This window comes from Pleurodeles waltl, chromosome 11, assembly GCF_031143425.1.
Source record: "Pleurodeles waltl isolate 20211129_DDA chromosome 11, aPleWal1.hap1.20221129, whole genome shotgun sequence".
NCBI lineage: Eukaryota > Metazoa > Chordata > Amphibia > Caudata > Salamandridae > Pleurodeles > Pleurodeles waltl.
The window spans coordinates 536,755,964-536,781,177 of record NC_090450.1 but is presented as its reverse complement, the minus strand read 5'-3'; the positions used below and the strand labels follow the sequence as shown (position 1 = coordinate 536,781,177).

The following is a 25,214-nucleotide window of genomic DNA, read 5'->3' as shown; positions in this document are numbered from 1 at the left end:
TAGATCTGCGGGATGTAAGACAAAAACTCTGGTAGCCTTCCCAAGTGATATGTTTCAGGCACCAGGTTTCTTGTAGCAGAATGAGATCACAACTGTTCACACAGGTGAGCCACTCCTCAATGTTGGCTCGATTATCAGGGTGTATGAACCATACTGACTGGTTCCAAAAGGGTAGTAAGAGAGCAATGATACCAGCTGCCTGAGGGTCAGACTGACATCTTTAGCTAACGGGTTCAGTCCAACTATGAACACAGGTCAGATCACCAAGGCACCAACGATGTCAATCCATTTAATTAAGGTCCATCTATTGTGTAAAACAATTGTTACAAAGGATGCTAGGTCCTTCAAGCCGAGTAGAAACTTGTGCACCAGGTAAGAGCCTGGCTCTCTGGTAGATGTCTGCAGGAAAAGCCAAAGCGAAAAAGAAGAAATTGACACATACCTTGTTATTTTAGACCCGAGACACACCTAGATCAAACAGATTCACATCCCTAAAGTACTGGCTGCTAGGCTGTCACCTCCTTACGGCATGCAGGTAATGTGACGTTGCTTAATTAAACTGAAATCAACCTTCAAAGACTCTTAAATATTTTTGATAAATACTGTAAAGATAACCAAGTGGCAGTGAATTTTGGACATAAAAAGACTGATTTTCGGAACAAACAGCTGAAACAGAAAGGTCACTGGTATTTGGGGGGCATTCCGGTGATGATTAATAATAAATAGAAATATTTAGGAGTATGGCTGCAAGACCAAAGTTCCCCACCTTCTGCATCTTAATTCAATAAAACCTAAGCTTGGACCATTAATTTTCTCCTTTTAGAAGCTATTTTGAAAGACTTCTAGTCTATCTTTATTTCCACAGTGAAAGAGTTATGAAAGCAAAAGGTATTCCTGCAGTAGCTTTTGGCTCAGTAGCCTAATCGGATAAATTTGTGGTGATTCCTAATATTAGTTAGCAAAAGGTACGCAGCTTTCTATTTCATCTCCTTCAAAATGCCCCCCAAGGAAAAATTAGGCTGGAGTTTGGACTAATGGATCAACATATAGCGCAGAAAGCAGCCCTTATCAAATACATCTTTTTAATGAGGCAGGGAGAATGGTCAATGCTAAAAGATTTTATCTGAAATTAGATGCAACCGGGGGATAAAACAAATGCCTTGAAGGCCGACTCTCTGTGCGAGTAAGACATACCGTATACTGGTTTTAAAAGGTTGTTGAATAAACCAGTTAATTGGGCTTCTTTTATTAAAGACAAACAAAAATTCAGTAAACAAAGTCACTTTTGGCTCCCAAATAATGAATATAAATACCTCCAAACACAAAGTTATCTTGCCAAAGCATTTAAGGGCCTGTATAAAATAAACATATTTGATAGAGACTTGTGGCTGCAGATTCCTTACCTTTTAGTTCCCTGGAGTCAACTTCAAATCTGGAATCTTTCTGCTGAGCAATACCCTGCGTGCACCATCGGGTGGCGTCGTTCGGATCCGCGTGCCTCATCTGGCTCTGCGTGGCTTCGTCAGCGTCGTTGGAGCCATCTGTGACGTCACGGTCGCCTATGAAGGCACCACCCCGGCGCACATACGTCAGTTCTTTTCCTTCCGCGCCGGTCTGGGATCGAGCTACCCTTTGCTCTTTTTGGCAAGCCTTTTTTCAGAGAATTTTTCATCTGTGCGAGGAAGATGTCATCTAGGAAGACGAGGTTCAAGCCATGTGGCACCTGGCATCTCGCCATGTCGGTGATGGACCCCCACCAGGTAGGTCTCTCGTGCCTCAACAGGGACCACGACTTGAAGTCATGCTCCGACTGCCAGGCCATAGCCTCAAAAGATTTGAGAAAGCGGTCTCTAAAGCTCATGGCGGCCACGCAGTCGACTTTGGTCAGCGCAACTCTTCTGAGGTTACAGTCCCGCTCAAGGAGGAGGTCGCGGGACCGCTCAGAAGCCCCAAGCCCTATTCGTTCCACTCAAGGTCCTCGGGACACTCGGGAAGAGGCGCAGGAAGAAGTCCAAGCAGACTTTGACTTCACTGCGCCTGTCGGCCGACGAGCCATCTCGGGAACGTCGATGTTCTGAGCACGGTTCCACTGAGCCGTTGCCAGGGCTGACTTTGCGTCTCCCCCCCTTATCCAGGAGCCAGAGCTACCCCCGCTCAAATAAGACTTTTACAAAGCCATGCGCCTCGTTTTTGAGCGGGTTGCCTCCGGGGGTGGGTCTTCGGACCCCACAGGGTCAGCAGGGGCCCCATTGGGTTTGACGCTGGTGGCTTCAGCCTCGGCTCCGTTGGGGACCCTAGGATCCTATATCGGATACGCTGCCGGCACCGGTTCCTTACAGTCGGCAGGGCCTGAGATCGATGCTCCCCCCAACCACCGGCACCCACCGGTGGTGGTAGACCCATCCTCATTCCTGATGATATAGAGCTGGAATGACGATGTACGACGCCGATTTCGACTAGGCCCAGATCAGTGCCTGCGGCTTATTTTGACCAGCCAGGCACAGGTGAGGAGTGGGAGGGGTCTGAGGACCCTTTGGAATATGGGTTGGAGGAGCAGGACTGGTATGAGGATCTAGGGGAAGCCAGTGGACTGGATTCTTCTCCAGATGCTGGCATGCTCTCACCACCTTCTGTAGCTATGGAGGAGGGAGCAACATATGCCATGCTATTGCATAGAGTAGCTGAGGTCTTGGACCTAGACTTCCCAACGGTGCCGGTCAGGACTAACCTCTTGACAGAGGTGCTTCAGCCGGGAGTTGCTACATCAGAGCCAATGTAACCCTTCAATGAGGCCGTTACAGATGTCCTACTGAGGACATAGTCCAAACCCAGCACAGGGGTTCCTGTGAATAGGACAACTGGCCGCCGCCATCAACCAGCTCTACAGACCCTAGTTTCCTCACCCAACACCCCACCCCAGAGAACTTGGTGGTCCAGGCCTCCACTTTCCCATGGTGCCTTTCCTTCCGCTCCCCTGGATAGGGAATCCAAGAGGCTGGAACAACTTGGAAAGAAGATGTTTTCTTCCTCCAGCCTGGCATTGAGGTCAGTAAACACCTCATGCCTATTGGGCAATTTTTCCAATACTTTATGGGATACAGTGGAAAAAGAGCTGCCCCATGTCCCGGAGAGCGTACGGGACACACTCACCCAAGCTGTCAAGGATGGGAGAGATGCAGCCAAGTTTACCATCTGGTGTAGCTTGAACACAACCGACTCTCTGGGCAGGGTGATTTCTTCGACAGCGGCCCTTCGTCGCCACGCCTGGCTGCGTACTACTGACTTTTCAGGGGATGTCCATGCAAATCTGATGGACATACCTTTCAATTGCTCCTGCCTTTTTGGTGAGAAGGCAGACTCTGCGCTTCAGCTGTTCAAGGACTCTCAAGCCACGGCCAGATCCTTGGGCCTCTCGGGGACCATTCGCCAACAGTCTGCCTATCGTGCCTTTCGAGGCTTCGAAAGGGGTGGGGTACCACGCCATTCACAGGTTAGCCACTATCCTTCAGTTTCACAGCATCCAGTGTGAGGACGAGGTCGTGGTACCTTCAGACCCAAGGCGTCTAGCCAGAGGTCGGCCACCATCCAACCCTCCTCTTCCGCAACGCCCAAGCCTTCCTGGTTCTGCAAGACCATGTTCGCCCAGTTGGAGGGAGGATTCAATATCACCTCCTTCACTGGCGGTCCATAACATCGGACAAATGGGTCTTGCAGATCATACAGAAGGGCTATTCCCTCCCCTGCCAATCTTGTCCTCCCTCTATCCCTCCATTGAAAGAACGGCTGATGGAGGATCATTTAATCTTGCTCCGCGAGGAGGTTACGGCTCTCTTGGCCAAGGGAGCCATAGAAAGGGTCCCAATGTCAGAAGAAGGCAGTAGTTGTTACTTCAGCTACTTTCTGATTCCAAAGAAGAACAAGGGTCTTTGCCCTATCTTGGATTTAAGGGACGTCAATCTCTTCCTCAAAAAGGAGAAATTCAAGATGCTCACTCTAGCTCAGGTCTTGTCTGCCCTAGACCAAGGAGACTGGATGGTATTGGTGGACTTGTAGGATGCGTATTACTTTACGTTACTTGCGGTTCAAGGTGGGCCACGAGCACTTTCAGTTTACCGTGCTCCCTTTCGGTCTCACCAGTATCCTTCGGGTGTTCACCAAGGTGATGGCGGTGGTAGCAGTTTATCTGCGCGGGTTAGGGGTTTCAGTCTTCCCCTACCTCGGCAACTGGCTGTTGATGGCTTCTCCGCCCCAGGCTCTTGCCACCCACCTTCAGACTACAGCGGACCTCCTGCATTTGCTGGGGTTCACTATAAATGTAACGAAGTCACACCTGACTCCCTCTCAGAAGCTCCCTTTCATCGGGGCTGTTCTGGACACAGTGCAGTTTCTGGTTCATCCTCACGAGCAGCAAGTTCAGGATATTCAGGTTATGATACCGATGTTTCAGCCTCTATCCTAGATTTCGGTGAGACAGACTGAGGCTGTTGGTACTCATGGCTTCCTGCATCCTGCTAGTCAAAAATGCCAGATGACATATGAGGGCTCTGCAATGGGACCTGAAGTTCCAGTGGGTGCAGCATCAGTGAAATCTTACCGACATAATTCAGTTCTTGGATGGAACTGCAAAAGACCTGCAGTGGTGGTTAGTGAACTGCGACTGGGTCAAAGGCAGACTCCTCTCTCTTCCCCAGCCAGATCTCACAGTAGTGACGGACGCGTCACTTCTGGGATGGGGTGGCCATCTGGGAGAGGTGGAGATCAGGGGCCTCTGGTCTCCGGCGGAATCCTCACTCCATATCAACCTATTGGAGCTCCAGGTGATCCAGCTAGCATTGAAAGCATTTCTTCCTGTTGTGAAAGGGAAGATAGTGCAGGTGTTCACGGACAACACCACTGCAATGTGGTACTGCAACAAGCAGGGCGGTGTGGGGTCGTAGACCCTTTGTCAAGAGGCTCTGCGTCTTTGGACATGGCTGGAACAGCAGGAGATAACCCTGGTGTTGCAACACCTGGCAGCTTTTCTGAACAACAGGTGAACAAAACTCAGCCATCGATGCCTAGCGGATCACAAGTGGTACCTCCATTCAGAGGTGGCGCAATAACTCTTTCAGCAGTGGGGAGAGCTTTGGTTAGATCTGTTTGCCTCCGCAGAGAACACGCTATGTCAGCAGTATTGTGCATTGGAGTTTCCAAGGCAGCAATCGTTCGGTGACGGTTTTCGTCACAAGTAGAGTTCAGGCCTCCTGTATGCTTTTCCGCCCATACCACTCCTCCCCAGAGTTCTCAAGAAGATCAAGAATGACCGGGCCCAAGTCATCCTAGTGGCTCCGGATTGGGCACTGAGAGTCTGGTATCCCGAGCTTCTCAAAATGAGCATCAATCCTCTGATCAGGCTGCCCCTTCAGGAGGATCTTCTGTCGCAGCAACAGGGGAGGGTTCTCCACCCGAACCAGTCAAATCTGCGCCTTCATGCGTGGAGACTGAGCGGCGGCAGTTTATGGCTTTTGACCTTCCTCCCAAAGTCTGTAAAGTTATTTTGGCAGCCAGGCATCCCTCCACTAAAACGGTATACTCCTGCTGTTGGAAACGCTTTGTATATTATTGTACAGAAAGGTCTATTGACCCACTTTCTGCTTCTCTTTCTGATATTCTTCTCATTCTTTCCCTAGCCCAGCAGGGTTCTGCCTTGGGGACTCTCAAGGGCTATCTTTCTACCTTATCAGCATTTCTTCGGCTGGGCTGCCTGCTCAGCCTTCTATGTTCAAATACCCAATTGTACATTGATTCCTCAAAAGGCTTGTACATATGTGTAGGAAGCTGGCTCTGTATATACTATCACAAAGTGAGAGAGGGTGTGCACAGAGTCCAGGGGTTCCCCAAAAGGCTTGACAGAGGCAATAATAGATAATACTAATGCTCTAGTTGTGGTAGTGTGGTCAAGCAGTTAGGCTTATCAGAGGGTAGTGTTAAGCATTTGTTGTACACACAAAAGCAATAAAGGAGAACACACACTCAATGACTTAACTCCAGGCCAATAGGTTTTTATATAGAAAAATATTATTTTCTTCTGTCGTTCTACCTTGACTGCACAAAAGGGTTCCGGGTGGATGACCAACTCTTTGTGGGGTACGTTGGAGCAAAGAAGGGTCTGGCAATGCAGAAGCAAACCATTTCGCGCTGGGTCGTTCTCTGCATCATGATATGCTACGCACTGGCCAGGAAGCATCCTTCTGAGGGCTTACGGGTTCATTCTGCCAGGGGCAAAACTGCTACCACTGCACTAGCTCGAGGTGTACCAGTCCTGGATATCTGTCAGGCGGCAACGTGGACATCTTTGCACGTTTGCAAAACATTACTGCCTGGACAGTCAGGTACGAAGAGACGGGCACTGTGCCCGTTCAGTCCTACAGGACTTCTTAGTGTAAGGAGTAGTATCCGCAACCCACCGCCAGGAGGTTATGGCTTGGGTATCTATTCAAAGGTAAGGAGTCTGCAGCTAGAAGTCTCTATCAGATGAACAAGTTACGTACCTTCGGTAACACATTATCTGGTAGAGACTATCTGCAGATTCCTTACACCCGCCCATGCCTCCCTGCTCTGTGGAACAACGAATCGTCAACTCACTTACTATGCACTTGCACATTCTGGATGAATGAAAGTAGCTACTGGCTCTGTAGGGTTTTTAACCACTTTAGTACTAGAACGTGCCTCCAAGCAGCAACGTTTTGTATGCGGGGAGAATTCACCATGGTGACTGTACGATGTATACACTTTATGAACAGAGTAGACAAGGTATTAACAGCAAAAGAGCTGTAACGAGGAATACATGTTTAATAGAGAAAAATGACTGTTCAATATGGAAAATGACTGTTCTCCGGTGTTAGGCTGCTAGCAATGTAAGACTTTGATGTTCGTTCAGGGTGTTTACAGCTTGGCACATGCCTAAACTACATACGAACTTCGTGCTATCCTTCCTTCTACGCCTCGGTTGTTTACGGTTATGAGTAAGTCTACCTGTGGTTTTAGAATATACAAAATGGATTTTAAGGTTTTATATTAATTTTACCTACTTTTTTTTTTTTTGCAAAATTGTTGATATAAGTAAATTTTTGCGGAAAAATGCTGAAGTTTGGCACTTTTTGAACGTGCTGCACTTTCACCGACATGAGGAACGTTTATGATTTTTATAAACTGAAATTAAATTTAAAGATTCAATCTTACTCTTGGCGATTACTAGTTATTGCGTGCTCCTTGATTGTCTGGATCACATTTGTTCCCGCCCAGGTTTCATTTGATGACTCTAGTTTGGGCTTAGCAGCACTTCTCCACAGCAATTCTATATTGCCCACTGCCCTCCATTTGTCTATGTGAAATAGCTGTTTCCTTGTACAATAGAATACCGAATGATGATTCTTAGTTGGGCTCTCCCTTAAGAAACAAAGGGAAGCTATGTGTTTTCAGAGAACTTTGCCAAGGGATGGCATCGCTGGATGGCCCATGACCACCCCATTACAGACACTACAGTACTCGCTAATGTAGGGCTCTCAACTGCACAAGTCTGCTCCACTGAACTCCAGGTGTTCAAAACACCACAGCATGTTTAACAACTGCCTTATAAATGATAGCACTGTTGTTCTTATTCTGATGTCCGATTAATAGCTTTGGAGAGGATACACTTATAGTTTTAAAAGCTATGTCTTCCAAGTTATTTGGCAACATGTTCGATCAGGCTACCTTCAAGATTTCCTGGAGAAGAAACATTATATAAACGAGGCTTAAGCTAACGACCAACAGCATCGTCCCCCACATTAAGTGTAATGAAAGAGGCAAGCTTGGGTGGGTTCCTGGTGGGCTGGTGAGACATTACAACAGCACTTGAGCACAGAGGAGCCATTAAAGAAACTCAACCTAGGGATGCCTGGCACAGAGATTAACATGAGCAAAGCATTTCAAAATATCAAGGAGATATGCATTTTACTAAAATATGCCCAACTTCACATTGAGCTCAAATCTTAAATAAAAGTAAATGATAATCACTCAGGGTCACTGAGCCTGTATCATTTACTGTATTCATTAATATTCCAGGAGAGGAATTGTAATGATCACTCGTATTCTCTGCCAGGGCCTGTTTTCGTTTTTTCCTGTCAGTGTTTGCTAAAATACCCACACCCTGAGTATGTGGTCGAATCGAGGACACAGATCAGACATAAACAACTGACCTGTATATCTTTCTGTGCTAGACAAAGAGACCTGTTGTCTGTATGCCCAGTGCTGCCACATTCTCACACAGTGCCAGTGTCGGGTTTTCTTATTTCATGGTTTGCTTAAGTATCTTTTCAGAGTTTCTGGGTGATGGGATTTAATCAGATTCAGTGGACCAATCGACAATTAATCAACACCCAAATGATCCGGCTTACAAGTTTTCTACTAAACACAAATATTTTGATTCCTCTCATGAGTGGAATCCAATGTGTTGATAGGAGGATAATATTATTTACTCGTTACCAGTCATTAACATCCCCAATGCCAGAATTCTTAGAAATTAGGCAACCAACAGTAGAGTGTTGGCCTTCTAAGCTCAGTGTGAGCCTGAAGAAGGTAAACAGAGCAGACGTGGATAGAGGGTCTGTTTTTCAGTGTTGGGTTGGATGGAGAAAGTGTGCTGCTAGCATTATGCTCATAGACTACTGCCTTTAGATGGGGGCTCGATTTGCAGGGCGAGCAACTAACATCATATCCTGCTGCTTGAAATGTGAGTCAAGAGTAATGGCTTTTTTTAAATTGGTCTCTTTATTAAATGTTTTGGGATTTTGTGTACAAAATGTAAACACTGACAAACAAAAACATAAAAAGGGCAACAACAGTGATGACAAGTCCACAGAAGCTCACATGCACTAGGGGCCTCGACACCAAGAGGTACTCACCTCACCTTCAAGTTATTCTCCAACTTGAATATGTAAAGACATAGATCATTGCAATCTGACAGATGCTGACAGGAGCAGTAAGGCTTAATTGGCAGTTGGCACACATCTATTTTCTAACCAATCAAATTTGTTGAAGAACAATCACCGTTCATATTTCTGCTCTGGTATGTTATGCTTTGTGCTGGCCATTTGCTATACAGGGGCTGCTCCTCCATAATAGCGGAGGAGTGTCACCCCTCTGCTCAGAGTCAGGCAGTGAAAAATGATTTATCATTTTATTTATCATGGTCTCTCTGACAGCCATGGAATCTAGGAAGGGGTGGGCCAAGGCAGGGAGGAGGCGTGATAAATCCTAGGACTGCCAGCCAAACAGACAAGCACACTTACATTTCTCCAAACCAGCTGAGCGAACATAAGACCAGCCCGCTCAGGCCAATCCCGGCACTGCTCTCATGCTTGGTATAGCGTGAGAGCAATGCCTGGATTAGGAGCCTATGCTTCTGTGCCCCAGTGACTGCCGGGAGGAGAGGAGCACCAAGGCAGCTGGCCCTGCGAGCGAAAGATACTTTTTTTTATTTTTGTTTAATAATTATTCTTACATCCCTCCCGTACCCCGAACACCCTCCCCCACCCCACAACTTTTGATTGGTGGCAGCCTCCACTGATGCTATACAAGGCACGTTTGATCATGTGTGAGCATCTCCAAGGGGCTATCAACAGCAGTCGTCTAGTCTGCTGTTCACATCTCTGACAGAAACAAAATGTAATTTGCGAACAGGACTTTATATTTATTCTTCATAGTTACAAAACTGGTGTCTGCATGGCTTACCTAAATGCATTCTCTTTCTGCCTTTATGATGCGGGATTAACATGGGCTCAAATTCCTGGCTTGGAACAACCATTGGCTCCATCCTATAAGCGACAGGATCAAACTGCAAGCCAGAAGGAAAAAAAAGAAGAGGTATAGAACGTGAAAATGTAAAGTGAGTAAACTGTGGAAGGTAACAAGAGTAAACGTGACATCATAGATAAATAATTGTAATAAAAGTACATTTTGTACACGGTTATAGAGCTTTGTCATTTTGATTTTCACAAAGAATTATCATAGCTACTCTTGTAATTAAAAGCTGCAAAGTGCACTCTCAGACAGTGTTTTAAGGAACATTGTTTATTGAAAAGTGACCGATGGTGCATTTTTCTGTATCATATTTTGTTCAGGTAGTCACAAAACTGCCACCATATGGCCAAAAATTGACCAAATGTGACCCACAAGATTTCCCATCGGTGATTCACAAATCTAGCAACACGGAAATATTTACATTTCTACAGGACTAAGATGAAGTGATGAAATTTCTCTAAACATAATAATGAAAACTCCTCAATATGTAAAATGCACCCGACAGCCTAGCAATCCCCTGCATAGGTCACAATAGTGACCCCACAGTTGCAGGTAAATTACATTCAACTGACAATGTAACTGAGACATGCAGACCTCAATAATTTACCCAAAACTGGAGTGATGTTGCCTTCAAATGATCCAGGAACCATACACCACACAAGTGATCAGTTTAGAGCAAAGGAGAACAGTTGTCCCCTCAAGCCGTTTTAATCTGCCCGCATGAGCTATCACATTGCCCACACATGTAATTTGACAAAACAACCCTTGCCTCACTGAACCAATTTAATTCTCTCAGTCTAGTCTTTAAAATTTCTCTAAGAAAGCAATGAAACTGCCCAATAAGAGAAAGATTGAAGCTGTCCTCATTTGGGCATTGAAATCACTGACATGCAAACCATGTAAATGCACACATACAAGCCATACAAGTCCTTAAACTGCCCTTGCCTGACCTATCATTTTGTTCACACACTTTAAGAGCATAAAGAGTGTGGCCACTTGTACGGAAAGGCAACTTACTCAGCTAGTCCCTGAGCAACTTTGAAATGGAGCGGGGGAAAAACAATAGTACAGAATTTTCCCACTGCATTTACTTGTATCTGTTCTCTGACACCAAACAAATGGTACAACACCCACTGGCAAAACTAGGACCTCTGACTTGTGTGATACTCACCTATAAAATTAGAAAAACCTGCTATAATGAAAAAAACTAAAATATTAATGTATGTATATATATATATATATATATATATATATATATATGGATACATATATATACACGCACACACAGTGCATCTATAAGATAAAGAATTTAATGTGTCATGTTCAGAGTACTTTTGAGATATAAAATATTTTCTCAAACATTGCAATTTAAGCACTCAGTAGGAAGCAGAATGATACACACAACAGCATGAAGTGGTATATCTTTTTTTAAATGTTAATTTTAAGAAGTTGAAATCATTACCTTTTCCATCTAGCCCAAAACTCACAAACTCAGTTTTCCAAGTCTACAGCTGTAGCTGGAAGCCTGGCATGTAACCAAAATAATGGGTCTTGGAAACTCCCTATCTGGGCAGGCCAACAAGATGTGTAATCTAGGTGCTAATTACTCAACATGGCTAAGGCCTTTGTCTATGGGGCCGCAAGCAATGTACCACTGGCAACAGAGACTTGTGTGCTATTGCCCTTCCCGCCAATTCTCAGTTAAACTTCTTCTTTGATCTAGCACAGCATGGCAGAGGAAACATTCACAGGCAGGAAAGCAAGAGTTACAGAGAATTTGAAAGGAAGTATGGCTTAAGAAGTAGATCATCCCATAACCAAATATCTCAAGCCTTAGAAATGCACTACTGCTGAAAAAAGGGCGAGGCCAACTTCGGAAAAGATATAAATTGGTGTTCTAAAGAGAGGTTAAATGTACTGCTTTTTAGACAGTTGTTCATTTCTCTTTCCATGAGGCCTTCCTAGGAGCATGGACGTCAATTCACCAATATGCCAGGAGTAGCAGAAGTGAAATCACACGCTCTTTGACCACCACTTTCACTCACACACGCTTACACATCTACACAAATTTACACCTACATACACTCTCACACAGACACACTCTCCCGCAAGCACGCACACACCATACATTTAAAAGCATTTTTTACTTGCCTCAGCTGCCATGGAAAGGCATATTCCAGCTAACTGTACTCCATTTTTATAACACTAACAGTGAATAAATTATTATTATTCACTATTAGTGTAATAAAAAATTGTCAAAAAACAGAGTGGAGCCCCAACTAACGTCCATAAGACGAGCTACCTATGTTCCTGGCATTGAATTCACCACCTCTGAGGCCAGGGGTCGCAAAGGCAGTGCCAGGGGTAGCAAAGGGCAAGCCAGGGGTCGCAGATGCGACCTCTAAATGACGTCCATGCCTTGGAGTAAGCCCTGAGATTGGCAGAATTTGCACAGTTGTGAAAGAAGAATATTCTAAAAGGACCTTTGGTTTTACTCCGTAAGTCTCACAAGAAAGGAAGGGTGATGTTAAAGCTCAAGTGAAGCAAATATAAATGCCTTTAGCTGCTCTACCATCCTTTCCGTCAAAGGTAAACCTTACATTACTGCAGTCATGTGAACCTTTAATTCCTCATCAATTTGCCACAAATGTACGCTAGAGGAGTCATGAAAGTGCCCTCATACATGTCACAAAAGTTCCTCTACTGACATTATGAAATCTCATTTTTACCGGTCACAAGACTTTCTTGACACAGTAAATTAAACCTTGTGAAATATGAATTTAACACCAGGTATACTATCCTTTCTGAGCAACAGATTAGCCCTCACTCAAGTGGTGCAATGCGCCTCGTCACAAACATGTGATAACACCCTCATAAGCAATAAAACTTGCTCAATGGTTTCAAGACATTTTACTCAGTAGTCATGAAAACGCCATTGGAATGTGCCATTTATGATTTCCTAGAATCTAGGCCTAAAACATTGGATTCAAGCCAGCACTGTCCCTTCTTTTATGTTGTGTTACAAAGTTTCTAAAGTGTGCTAACACTCAACTGTGTCCTGACATTAGGCATCTGAATCCTAGACAAACAACGTTGCAAAAGTGACAAAAAGTCAAATCATATTTTTGGTAATAAATACATCTTTAACATTTTTCTAAATGCTAAATTGTTTCTCCCAGCATAAATACCTGTGTCTTACCAGAACTTAACATCTGATAGAGACTTCTAGTTGCAGATTTCTTCCCTTAGAATTTTCCCCGAGGCATCAGACTGGATCTGGAGATTTTTCTTCAAGCAAATACCCTTGAGCTTCGGTAGGTGGCGTCTGTCGACTCCGCAGGCGTCGTTGGCGTCATAATAATGATGTCGGGAGTAGTATATAGACGCCGCCTTCGCGCAGTGACGTCAGTTCCTTTCTTTCCACACCACGCGCTGATCCAGAGATGAGCTACCCTGGTCTCTTATTGACCGATTTTGACAGTTTTGTCGAGTTTTTGTGAGATATCTGGTGCGTCAAGGATGTCCCCGAAACCCGGTTTCAAGCCGTGCGAGGACTGTCACCGCATGATGTCAGTGACGGATCCGCATCGGGTTTGTCTGTGGTGTTTCAAGCGCGACCACGACCCGAAGTCGTGCTCCGAGTGCCAGACCATGCACCCGAAGGCCTTGAGGGAGCGGTCCCTCAAACTTTTAGCAGCCCATCACTCGACTCCACGTAAGTCCCGGTCTCGATCCAGAGGAAGGTCTCGAGACCGTTCCCGGAGCCATCCCCACTCTTCTCCTAAATCTTCGGGTGCAGGTAAGAAGAAGAAGAAGTTGAAGAGGTCCCATCGCTCTCAGACTCCACCCGTCGCTCGGCTGACCCGACACGGGATGAGCGTTGACACTCAAGGCCTCCGTCGGAGCCTGCGTCTGGGTCTGCTCTGCGCTTCCCCGGGTTTCCTGGAGCCGGAGCAACCCCCGCCCAACTTAAAGAGTTCTATGAGGCCATGCGCCTCATCTTTGGGCAGACCGGCGCCTTCAGGGCCAAGGGGTTCGGTTGAGGGGCCTTCGGGTTCCGCGCCGGTGGCTTCGGCCACCAAAGTTCCCACCTGCGGATCTGCACCGGCACCGGTCGCACCATTGAGACCTTCCCCACCGCCGGGTCGATTGTCGACGCTCCCGACGTCGTTAGTGCCCACTATTGACGTCAACCCGATCCTTATCCCCGACGACTCTGAGTCGGAGCGGCATTGGCTGACGCCGCCTTTGTCAACGATGGGGCCTATTTGCCCCAGGTCGGATTCGGACCCTTTTTCCTATGGGTACAAATTCGGGGAGGGATTGGAGGGGTCCCTGGACCCTTATGAATACCAGGATGACCAATCTTTGGACTGGACTCAGGAACTGGGCAACGCCAGTGGTCTGGATATTTCTCCAGATGCTGGCATGGTGTGTCCTCCTACCGTGGCTACAGCGGAGGGAGCAACTTATGGTATGGTGGTCAGTAGGGCAGCTGAGGTCCTTGGTCTTGAGCTTTCTACTGTAGAGGTCAGGTCCAATCTCCTGACGGAGGTGCTTCAGCCAGGGGCTTCCACATCAGAACCCCTTTTGCCATTCAATGAAGCCCTCACTGATGTCCTTTTGGGTACTTGGTCCAAACCCAATGCAGGGGCTCCTGTGAATAGGACTATCGCATGCCGCCATCGGCCCGCTCCGAACGACTCTAAATTCCTGTCCCAACACCCCACGCCTGAGAGTCTTGTCATCCAGGCTTCCTCTACTTCCGCACCCCCGGATAGGGAATCAAAAAGGCTGGAACAGTTTGGTAAGAAGTTGTTTTCTTCCTCCAGTCTCGCGCTGCGGTCTGAACACTGCATGCCTTTTGGGCCGCTATACCCACTCTTTGTGAGATAAGGTTGTGCAAGTCCTACTGCAGATACCGGAGGAGGCCCGTGCTAGCTTCTCCAAAGCTGTGAACGATGGGAGAGATGTGGCAAAGTTCACAATCTGTTGTGGGCTGGACACAACCGACTCTCTGGTCAGATTGGTTGCTACGACGTGGCCTTGAGATGGCACGCCTGGTTGCATACTTCTGTTTTTTTCTGGGAATGTCCAGCAGTCTCATGTACGTGCCCTTTGATGGCTCCTGTCTCTTTGGAGACAAAGCAGACTCGGCCCTGGAGAGATTCAAAGGACTCTCGGGCTACGGCTCGGTCCCTTGGTCTTTCCTCTGCCCCTCACCCCTGCAGTCTGCTTTTCGCCCCTTTCGTGGCCACAGAAGGGGCTCCCTGTCGCATCCTCCGCTCAGCCACTGTGCCACCCATGCTGTCCAGCCTCTGCATGGCCGGGGATGCGGAATCCCACGTGGGTGTGGGACAGGGAACCAGAGGTCTGCCCAGTCCACCTTTGCCCCCGCTGCAGCCTCCAAACCCTCCTAATCCGTCCCCTCACCCCCATCCAGTTGGCAGGAGGATTCGCCATCACCTGCCCCACTTGAAATCCATCACTACGGACAGGTGGGTTTTGCAGATCGTTCGAAAGGGCTACTCTCTCCCTTTCAGGTCTGCTCCACCAGCCACGCCTCTATCCTTCAGTCACCTTCCAGAGGATCATTTGTCGCAGCTCTCTTGGCCAAGGGAGCTATAGAAAAGGTCGCTGTGCCCAAAGTACGTCGTGGTTGTTATTCCCGCTACATTTCTGGTGCCGAAAAAGGACAAGGGCTTACGTCCTATCCTAGACCTTCGGGCCTGAACTACTTCCTCAAGAAGGAGAAATTCCAAATGCTCACCCTGGCTCAGGTTCTGTCTACCTTGGACCTAGGAGACTGGATGGTAGCGTTGGACTTGCAGGATGCTTATCTCCACATCCCCATCCTGCCTGCCCACAGACATTACCTACGATTCATGGTAGGTCACGAGCACTGTCAGTTTACTGTGCTCCCCTTAGGCCTTACGAGCGCCCCTCGGGTGTTCACGAAAGTGATGGCGGTGGTTGCAGCTCATTTGCGCAGGCTAGGGGTGTCAGTCTTCCCCTACCTCGACGACTGGCTGTCCACCTGACTCACCCCAGAAAGTGCTCTCCCACCTTCAGACTACAGCGAACCTCCTGCACACACTGGGCTTCACTATAAACATTCCAGTCACACCTGACTCCCTCTCATACGCTCCTCTTCATCGGAGCTGTTCTGGACACAGTGCAGTTTTGGGCTTATCCTCCCGAAAAGCGAGTCCAAGACATTCAGGCTATTATTCCGATCTTTCGGCCTCGGTCTTGGATTTCGGTGAGACTGACTCTGAGGCTGCTGGGCCTCATGGCCTCCTGCATCCTGCTAGTAACACATGCCAGATGGCATATGCGGGCTCTGCAGTGGGACTTGAAGTTCCAGTGGGCGCAGCATCAGGGATATCTCTCCTACATGGTCCAGATCTCAGGGGGACTGCGAAAGACCTGCAGTGGTGGCTTTCGAATCCGCATTGGGTCCACGGCAAATCCCTCTCCCTTCTCCAACCAGATCTATCTATAGTGACAGATGCGTCACTTCTGGGTTGGGTCGGCCACATGGGAGAGGCGGAGATCAGAGGCCTCTGGTCTCCGGCGGAGTCTGGGCTCCATATCAATCTTCTGGAGCTCGGGTGATCAGGCTTGCGTTGAAAGCGTTTCTTTCCTCTCTCAAAGGGAAAGTAGTGCAGGTGTTTACAGACAATACTACCGCCATGTGATACTGCATCAAACAGGGCGGAGTAGGGTCCTGGACCCTTTGTCAGGAGGCACTACTCCTCTGGACATGGCTGGAACATCAGGGCATTACCCTGGTGGTTCAACATCTGGCAGGTTCTCTCAGCGCCAGAGCGGACGAGCTCAGCCGTCGATGCACAGCAGATCACGAATGGCATCTCCATCCGGAGGTGGTGCAGGGTCTCTTTCTGCAGTGGGGAGAGCCTTGGTTAGATCTGTTCGCCTCCACAGAGAACGCGCAATGTCAGCTGTTTTGTGTGTTGGAGCTTCCAAGGCTGCACTCCCTCAGAGACGCTTTTCATCTCGAGTGGAACTCCAGCCTCCTTTACGCCTTTCTGCCTATACCACTTCTGCCCAGAGTTCTCAAGAAGATCAGGAACGACCGGGCCCAAGTCATCATGGTGGCTCTGGACTGGGCACGGAGAGTCTTGTATCCAGAGCTATTGAGCATGTCCATTGGATCTTCTGTCGCAGCAACAGGGGACGGTCCTTCACCCGAACCTGTCCAACCTCTGCCTTCTTGTGTGGAGATTGAGCGGCGCCAGTTGACTACTTTTGATCTTCCGCCCGAAGTCTGCAATGTTATCTTGGCAGCCAGGCATCCCTCCACCAAAACTGTATACGCCCGTCTTTGGAATAAATTTGTGGCATGGTGCACCAATAAATCTGTTGATCCCCTCTCTGCCCCTCTATCCGAGGTTCTTCTGTTCATTCTTTCTTTGGCCCAGCAGGGCTCTGCTTTGGGCACCCTTAAAGGGTATTTATCTGACATTTTGGTCTTTCTTAGGTTACCTGATCAGCTCTCACTTTTTAAATCTCCTATTGTGAGTAGATACCTGTAGGAAGTTGGCTCTGTATATACTATTTCAAAGTAAGAAATAGTGTGCACAGAGTCCAAGGGTTCCCCTTAGCGGTTAAGATACTGGCAAAATTTGATAATTCTAATGCTCAATTTGTGGTAGTGTGGTCGAGCAGTAGGCTTATCAGAGGGTAGTGTTAAGCATTTGTTGTACATACACAGGCAATAAATGAGGAACACACACTCAAAGACTTACTCCAGGCCAATAGGTTTTTATATAGAAAAATATATTTTCTTCACTTAGATACTTTAGGAACTTAGAAAAAAAGCAATATCATACACAGTCTTTGTAAAAATGGCAATAAGCTATTTTCAAAGTGGACAGTGCAAAAATCAACAGTTCCTGGGGGAGGTAAGTAAAGGTTAGATTGTGAGGTAAGTAAAACACTTACAAGTCTCAGTCCTGGGGCATAGGCAGCCCACCGTTGGGGGTTCAAGGCAACCCCAAAGTTACCACACCAGCAGCTCAGGGCCGGTCAGGTGCAGAGGTCAAAGAAGTGCCCAAAACACATAGGCACCTATGGAGAACAGGGGTGCTCCGGTTCCAGTCTGCCAGCAGGTAAGTACCCGTGTCCTCGGGGGGCAGACCAGGGGGGTTTTGTAGAGCACTGGGAGTGACACAAGTAGGCTTACAAAACACACCCTCAGCGGCACAGGGGCAGCCGGGTGCAGTGTGCAAAGCAGGCTTCGGGTTTTGTATTGGTTTCAATGGAGGGACCCAGGGGTCACTCTAGCGGTGCAGGCAGGCACAGGGCGGCTTCTCGGGACAGCCACCACCTGAGCTAGGCAGAGGGTCGCCTGGGGGTCACTCCTGTGCTGAGGTTCGGTTCCTTCAGGTCCTGGGGGCTGCGGGTGCAGTGCTGGTTCCAGGCGTCGGGACCCTTGTTACAGGCAGTCGCAGTCAGGGGGAGCCTCTGGATTCTCTCTGCAGGTGTCACTGTGGGGGTTCAGGGGGGGTCGTCTCGGGCTACTCACGGGCTTGCCATCGCTGGGTAATCCTCCCTGCTGTGTTTGTTCTCTGGATCTCGAGCCGGGGGCGTCAGGTGCAGAGTGTGAAGTCTCACGCTTCCGGAGGGAAACGTGCAGTATTTGAAAGTTGCTTCTTTGTTGCAAAGAAGTTGCTGGTTTTGAGCAGGGCCGCTGCTCATGGGAGTTTCTTGGTCCTTTAGTCCATGGCAGTCCTCTGAGGCTTCAGAGGTCGCTGGTCCCTGTTGGATGCGTCGCTGGTTGCAGATTTTCGAAGTTGGAGACAGCTCGGTAGGGCTGGAGCCAAAGCAGTTGTCATCTTCCTTCTTCTCTGCAGGCTTGTAGGTCAGCAGTCTTTCTTGTTTCTTCAGGTTGCAGGAATCTGATTTCCTGGGATCTGGGATGCCTCTAAATACTAAATTTAGGGGTCTGTTTAGGTCTGGGAGGGCAGTAGCCAATGGCTACTGTCCTGGAGGGTGGCTACACCCTCTTTGTGCCGCCTGCCTGTGGGGAGTGGGGCACATCCCTAATCCTATTGGGGGAATCCTCCAAAACTAAGATGGAAGATTTCTAAAGGCAGGGGTCACCTCAGCTCAGGGCACCTTAGGGGCAGTCCTGACTGGTGGGTGACTCCTCCTTGTTTTTCTAATTATCTCCTCCAGCCTTGCCGCGAAAAGTGGGGCAGTGGCCAGAGGGGGCGGGCATCTCCACTATCTGGGATGCCCTGGGCCGCTGTAACAAAAGGGGTGAGCATTTGAGGCTCACCGCCAGGTGTTACAGTTCCTACAGGGGGAGGTGAGAAGCACCTCCACCCAGTACAGGCTTTGTTCCTGGCCACAGAGTGACAAAGGCACTCTCCCCAGGTGGCCAGCAACATGTCTGGTGTGTGGCAGGCTGGCAGAAACTGGTCAGCCTACACTAGAAGTCGGACTGGTATTCAGGGGGCATCTCTAAGATGTCCTCTGGGTGTATGTTACAATAAATTGCACACTGGCATCAGTGTGCATTTATTGTGCTGAGAAGTTTGATACCAAACTTCCCAGTTTTCAGTGTAGCCATTATGGAACTGTGGAGTTCGTGTCTGACAAACTCCCAGCCCATATGCTCTTATAGCTACCCTGCACTTACAATGTCTAAGGTTTTGCTTAGACACTGTAGGGGCATAGTGCTCATGCACATATGCCCTCACCTGTGGTATAGTGCACCCTGCCTTAGGGCTGTAAGGCCTGCTAGAGGGGTGACTTACCTATGCCCAGGCAGTGTAAGGTTGGCATGGCACTCTGAGGGAAGTGCCACGTCGACTTAGTCTTTTTCTCCCCACCAGCACACACAAGCTGCGAGGCAGTGTGCATGTGCTGAGTGAGGGGTCCTCAGGGTGGCAGAAGACATGCTGCAGCCCTTAGAGACCTTCCCTGGCATCAGGGCCCTTGGTACCAGGGGTACCAGTTACAAGGGACTTATCTGAGTGCCAGGGCTGTGCCAATTGTGGAAGCAAAGGTACAGTTTAGGGAAAGAACACTGGTGCTGGGGCCTGGTTAGCAGGGTCCCAGCACACTTTCAATCCAAACTTAGCATCAGCAAAGGCAAAAAGTTTGGGGGTAACCATGCCAAGGAGGCATTTCCTTACAATTCCTAAAAGGCCTCACCCATTTATATTCTCCCACTCCATTTATCATGCCCCAGTGGGACCTCAATCTTGTCCTTACTTGTTTAATGTGTACTCCCTTTGAGCCAATGCACAATTGTCCCTTGCGGCTCCTCATCTTCAAAACTGTCTTTCTTTTTGCCATCACCTCTGCTCGCAGGGTGAGTGAGCTTCAAGCCCTTTCGTCTAAACCTCCATACTTGTCTGTGCACCCTGACAAAGTGGTGTTGCGCACTAAGGCCTCCTTCCAAAGGTGGTTACGCCTTTTCATGTAGGCCAGTCCGTCACCCTTCCTACCTTCTACGCACCCCCACATTCTTCTCATGAGGAGAACAGACTCCACCGTCTGGACCCAAAAAGAGCGTTGGTGTTCTATCTTAATCGTAATAAAGATTTCCGGGTGGACGATCAACTCTTTGTCAGGTGTATGGGTGCGAAAAAAGGGAAGGCGGTGCAAAAGCGTATCATCTCTTGATGGGTGCTTCTTTGCATTAAAATGTGCTACGCTTTGGCCAAGAAGCAACCCCCTGAGGGCTTGCGTGCTGATTCCACCAGAGCAACTGCTGCTCCCACTGCGTTAGCACGCGGAGTTCCTGTCCTGGATATCTGCCAGGCAGCTACATGGGCGTCCCTGCACACATCTGCTAAACACTACTGCCTGGACATTCAGGTCCGTCGGGACGGCTACTTTGGTCGTCGGTCCTGCAGGACTTCCTAGTATGATCTTGGTTTGCAGCCCACCTCGGAGGATGGCATTGCTTGGGTATCTATTCTAAGGTAAGGAATCTGCAACTAGAAGTCTCTATCAGATGTACAAGTTACTTACCTTCAGTAATGAAATATCTGGTAGAGACATATTCTAGTTGCAGATTCCTTACTGCCCACCCATCCTCCCCGCTTGCAAACTGATTTCTAGGGACAAGGATTCCCCTTTCAGGTCCTTAGCTCTGGCGCACCAATCTCAGTGTTCTTAGCGGCTCTGCGCTTTGGCGTGGAAAGTCGTTAAAAGAAACTGACGTCACTGTGCGAAGGTGGCGTCCATATACTACTCCCAACGTCATCACGGCGACTACGATGCCAATGACGCCCGCGGAGTCGACAGACGCCAACCACCGACGCATAGGGGTATTGCTCGAGAAAAATCTCCGGATCCAGTCTGATGCCTGAGGGAAATTCTAAGGTAAGGAATCTGCAACTACAATATGTCTCTACCAGATATTTAGTTACCAAAGGTAAGTAACTTGTACTTCAAGCATTGTTTGTTACTGATGAGACTACTGCAGCCAAGTAGATTTTAAACCTCTCTTTTGTATCCCTTGTTGTGTCAAGGCAGATAACTGCATAAGTCACAAAAGTAGAGCCAAATGTCCGAATAGGGCAGGCCAAACAGGCGTCATAGACATTGAACAATATCAGGCTTACTGATCACCCCTGGGGAATGTCCCTGCTTTACACGTTCAAATGCAGAGTCAAAAGCGGATAATTTGATGCTTGAATTCTATCTTCTAGAAAAGAGCAGAGTCAGAACAGAGGCTTGCCCTCATTTCCTATTTCATAAAGCCAGATTAGCAGAGTTATCATATGAGATGGTATTGAAAGTGGCAGAGAGGTCTAACAGAATCAGTGCTGCTCTGCCACATTAATCAGGCATCCAACAGAGTTAGTCTGTTACAGAAATCAGAGCCATTTCTGTGCTGTGTAGATTGCGCTGGATCGAAGGCACTTCTTTTAGCAAAAAAATTAGATATATGCCCATGCACAGGTTTTGCTAGTACTTTTATTGAATGGGAAGCTGTGAACGGGGAGGCATTTATTCATACCACTGCAATCTGCCTCCTTTTTAGGGAAGAGTGCCAAGCGCTCTGTCCCTCCTCGAATCTCTCTTTAGGGGAATTTTAACCACACCCATGTTACGTCAGTCACCTTCATTGGTTCGTGGGCTTGCCTTTTAAAATCCGCTTGTTTTCATTCGTGAAAGGCATGCATACATCATGCTTTTTCTGGTGTTTAGCCCTCCTCGAGAGCACCAGTACACTACAGGAAACATACGAGGCTCCATGTTTTCCATATGGTTTCTGGACTACTTTTTCCTCTTTATTTCGCAGCGCAATCTCTTTTTTTTATTTTTATTTTTACATTTAATGTGGCAAGAAAAGTCCGGTTATGAGTTTACAACGCTCATAGCTCTAACTCGACGTAATGCGAGACCCATAGGATTGCTAATGCTTGTTTGTAAATATGATGACAACTATTTGCTTACATTCATGCAGAACCGCTGTTGAAGAAACAGAAGAATTGCACTGATGAAGACTGCTGAAAAACTTTAAGGCCAAATGAATGACCAGCAAAGGGTACATTTCATTAGGGGTTTGGGGAGGTGGGGTATTTCGGGGCAAAGGCTGGATTTACCTGAAGAAATCAAGGACCGGATCTTATTTGTTGCCAGTGGGTCACATTCCATCTAGCAACAGATAGTTGTAAGCCTTTTGGGTTAAGTGGGGTCTGAGTATCAAATTAGGCAACAAACAAGCTTTTGCTGAAAAAGTATACCTTATCATTAGAAGGGAAGGTAGTGGGATCCACAGAAGGGGGAAGAGTTTGAGAGACTGACCCATAAGGAGCATGGGAGTCTGTCAGCAGCTGATGAAGGCGGGAGCACAATTATGACATGAACGAGGCAGTGAGCACCTCTCATACAGGGAGTACCGCACCAAAGTCACTGGGGAGGTTAATTCTAGTATGTAATATTTGGAGTACAAACAATTTTAAACATTTCTTTATATGTGTTTGATGCTGTCCTAATGCTTTGACTGTCATTTGAATGAAAAACAATACAGTGGGGAAACCTGCTCATAAAACACAATATCTTATGCTATTATTTTACATTTGTATTTTCCATACAAGATTGGTTCGGTGTCCTATATTTTCCGAAATACCAAGTAACACTACAATCAATAACAATCCACAGCTATCTTGGTTTTCTCTGCATAGGAACACTTCTGAACTGACTGCTAAACTGCTTAAGAGAATCACTTTGAAATCTTTCCCTTCAACCAAGGGAGGATCTCCGTTAAACTCAGCATTTCAGTTGAAAGGTGTGATTCATAACATTCTGGTTTATGTTGGAAATGGTTTGAATTGGGTTACCAAGGCTGGGAGATGCTTTCCCAGCAAGAGACTAATTGTGAAACTGTTCAGCTGTCAGAATAACGTACGGGATGGTAAATGTTGAGGAAGCCTTTGCATGTAGGTAACCTGTAGTGTGGGTCAATTCTTTTCAGTCCTCGAACCGTGAGAAACATCCCAATTGGAGAACCCAGCGCAAAGAAGAAATCTGGCTCAAAAATGAGCTGAGGGTAATTGACAGAAACCTAGGAAGAACAGAAAGAAAATACACTTTAAATTAAGCATGTACAGTATATTGAATAACAACTCAGTGAGACTGAGAACAAGAAAAAGTTACATACCTGTAACTACAATTCTCTAACCTTTGATATCTTTCAGAGATTCACATGCTTCAATTATTTCTTGAAGTCAGGCTCAGAACCCATGGTAAATAATGTTACTAAAGCGTGTACATATACACTCAAACAACAGTGAAACAGTCAAAGGCTATTAGTGGCCCAGCCTTCCCATTTTTAACTCTACTTTCAGCCAATAAAATGATGAGATGCACAAAGCTTCGTTCTCTAATGCACAACTGCTACATTTTTCTGAACATGTAAGATAAAGCAACTTGGAGGAGAGGGAGGGTTGTATGTGAATCTATGAACAACAAATTCTTGGGAACTGGAGTTATAGGTAGGTAACTTTTTCTTTCTCTGGACTGGATGTTTCACAGATTTACATGCTTGAATTAAGAATAACAAAGGACTAAATAGAGTAAAACTGAATAGCGGGATGAGGCCCACTTTAATGAAAGCGGGTGTGTATATATTGAGGTGGTAGTTCTTAGTACAGGTGTGGGTTGACACACTGCAGCTACCTTAGGTCTGTGAGTGGCACTCCTGCAAAGAGTGCAGCTGTGGCCACTACACATCTAAATGAATCAGCTCCCAACCTGCATCACAGAAGTCTACTAGCTTTGGCAAGAGGAGTCAGAGAAAGAATAGGGAAACAGTTATCTGCATTACCAGTCAATACAAAGATTTGGTCTGATTTACAAAAATCAGGAGACTAAACGATTTTGTTCCCCCTTGTTTAGTTACGTGATGAAGAGTGGTGATACAGTCTGTCTTTATAAGGTCTTCCTAAAACTTGATGCGAAGCAAAAACATTTTTAGCCCAAGCCTTACTGCACTTAAGTATAGTACATTTATGTGAAGAGACTGTTCCGCACAGTTTCAGAGGCTTCTTATTGCAAATTCTTGAAGAGGAGTGCACCACCCTTTACGAAGTTATAATTTGGTAAGTACAGGTGAGGTTCTTGAAAGTGTAAATCTTGTCCTGGGGAAGAAGTGACCCTTCAACATCTACCATAAGGGTGGAGTGATCATTATGGGATCATCTCAATGATGAAGATATATGATGGAATGGCCAGAAGTATTTTGTGTCTCTAACCTGTGATCTCAGTCTTTTGAGTGGAAATCTCAAGCCAAAGCTGTAAATCATTCACAGTGCTCTTGGAAGCATGGGCCTTAAGGGCGTTCTACGCATTTTACTGCTCTTAGGAACAATGTATACTTGGCAGGAGACAGATTGGACTTCATGGCATTTAGTATCAGCTCGAGCAGGTGTAATAGGTCAAGTTTAATACAAACCGCAACTTCTAGTTCCTGTATTGTGGGCACCTTAAGTCAGTCTCCCAACAATGGAAAAATCTGCACCCCAAGATGATGGAAATAAGCTCAAATAGAAACTAGGCATTTTGAAAAAGACATGTGGGGCCAGCTTTAGCCCGAACAATAATTTCTTGAACTGGAAATGCCAGCTGTTGACAATAAACCTCAAATACTCAGATGCATAATTAAACATACATATTCATTATAAACATCAAAGTCTATAGACGATGGGCAATCATCCTCATTGATGGTTTGAAGGATGTCGACTAGTGTCATAAACTGGTAGCCTTATTCCCTGATCAATTTATTGAGATCCCCAAGGCCAAAAATACAGCACTACTTCCCCACCTTTTTCTCTGCAAGGCAAAACCGTCAAACATATTCTTGGTGCCTTGAGTACAGGCTTCACCACCTGTCAGAGGAA

At 47.0% G+C, this 25,214-nt stretch overlaps 1 protein-coding gene across 2 annotated transcripts in view; it reads right to left on the bottom strand.

The window, feature by feature from the left end:
* Positions 1 to 25,214, bottom strand: part of DDHD2 (DDHD domain containing 2) — a 440,822-nt gene that overhangs the window by 118,806 nt on the left and 296,802 nt on the right. For both annotated transcript variants that reach the window (XM_069213949.1, XM_069213948.1), the window contains exons 13-14: positions 23,225 to 23,380; positions 9,754 to 9,856 (exon numbers count right to left, since the gene is read on the bottom strand). In XM_069213949.1, coding sequence (XP_069070050.1) covers positions 9,754 to 9,856; positions 23,225 to 23,380 — 259 coding nt within the window. The remainder of the gene's footprint in view (positions 1 to 9,753; positions 9,857 to 23,224; positions 23,381 to 25,214) is intronic.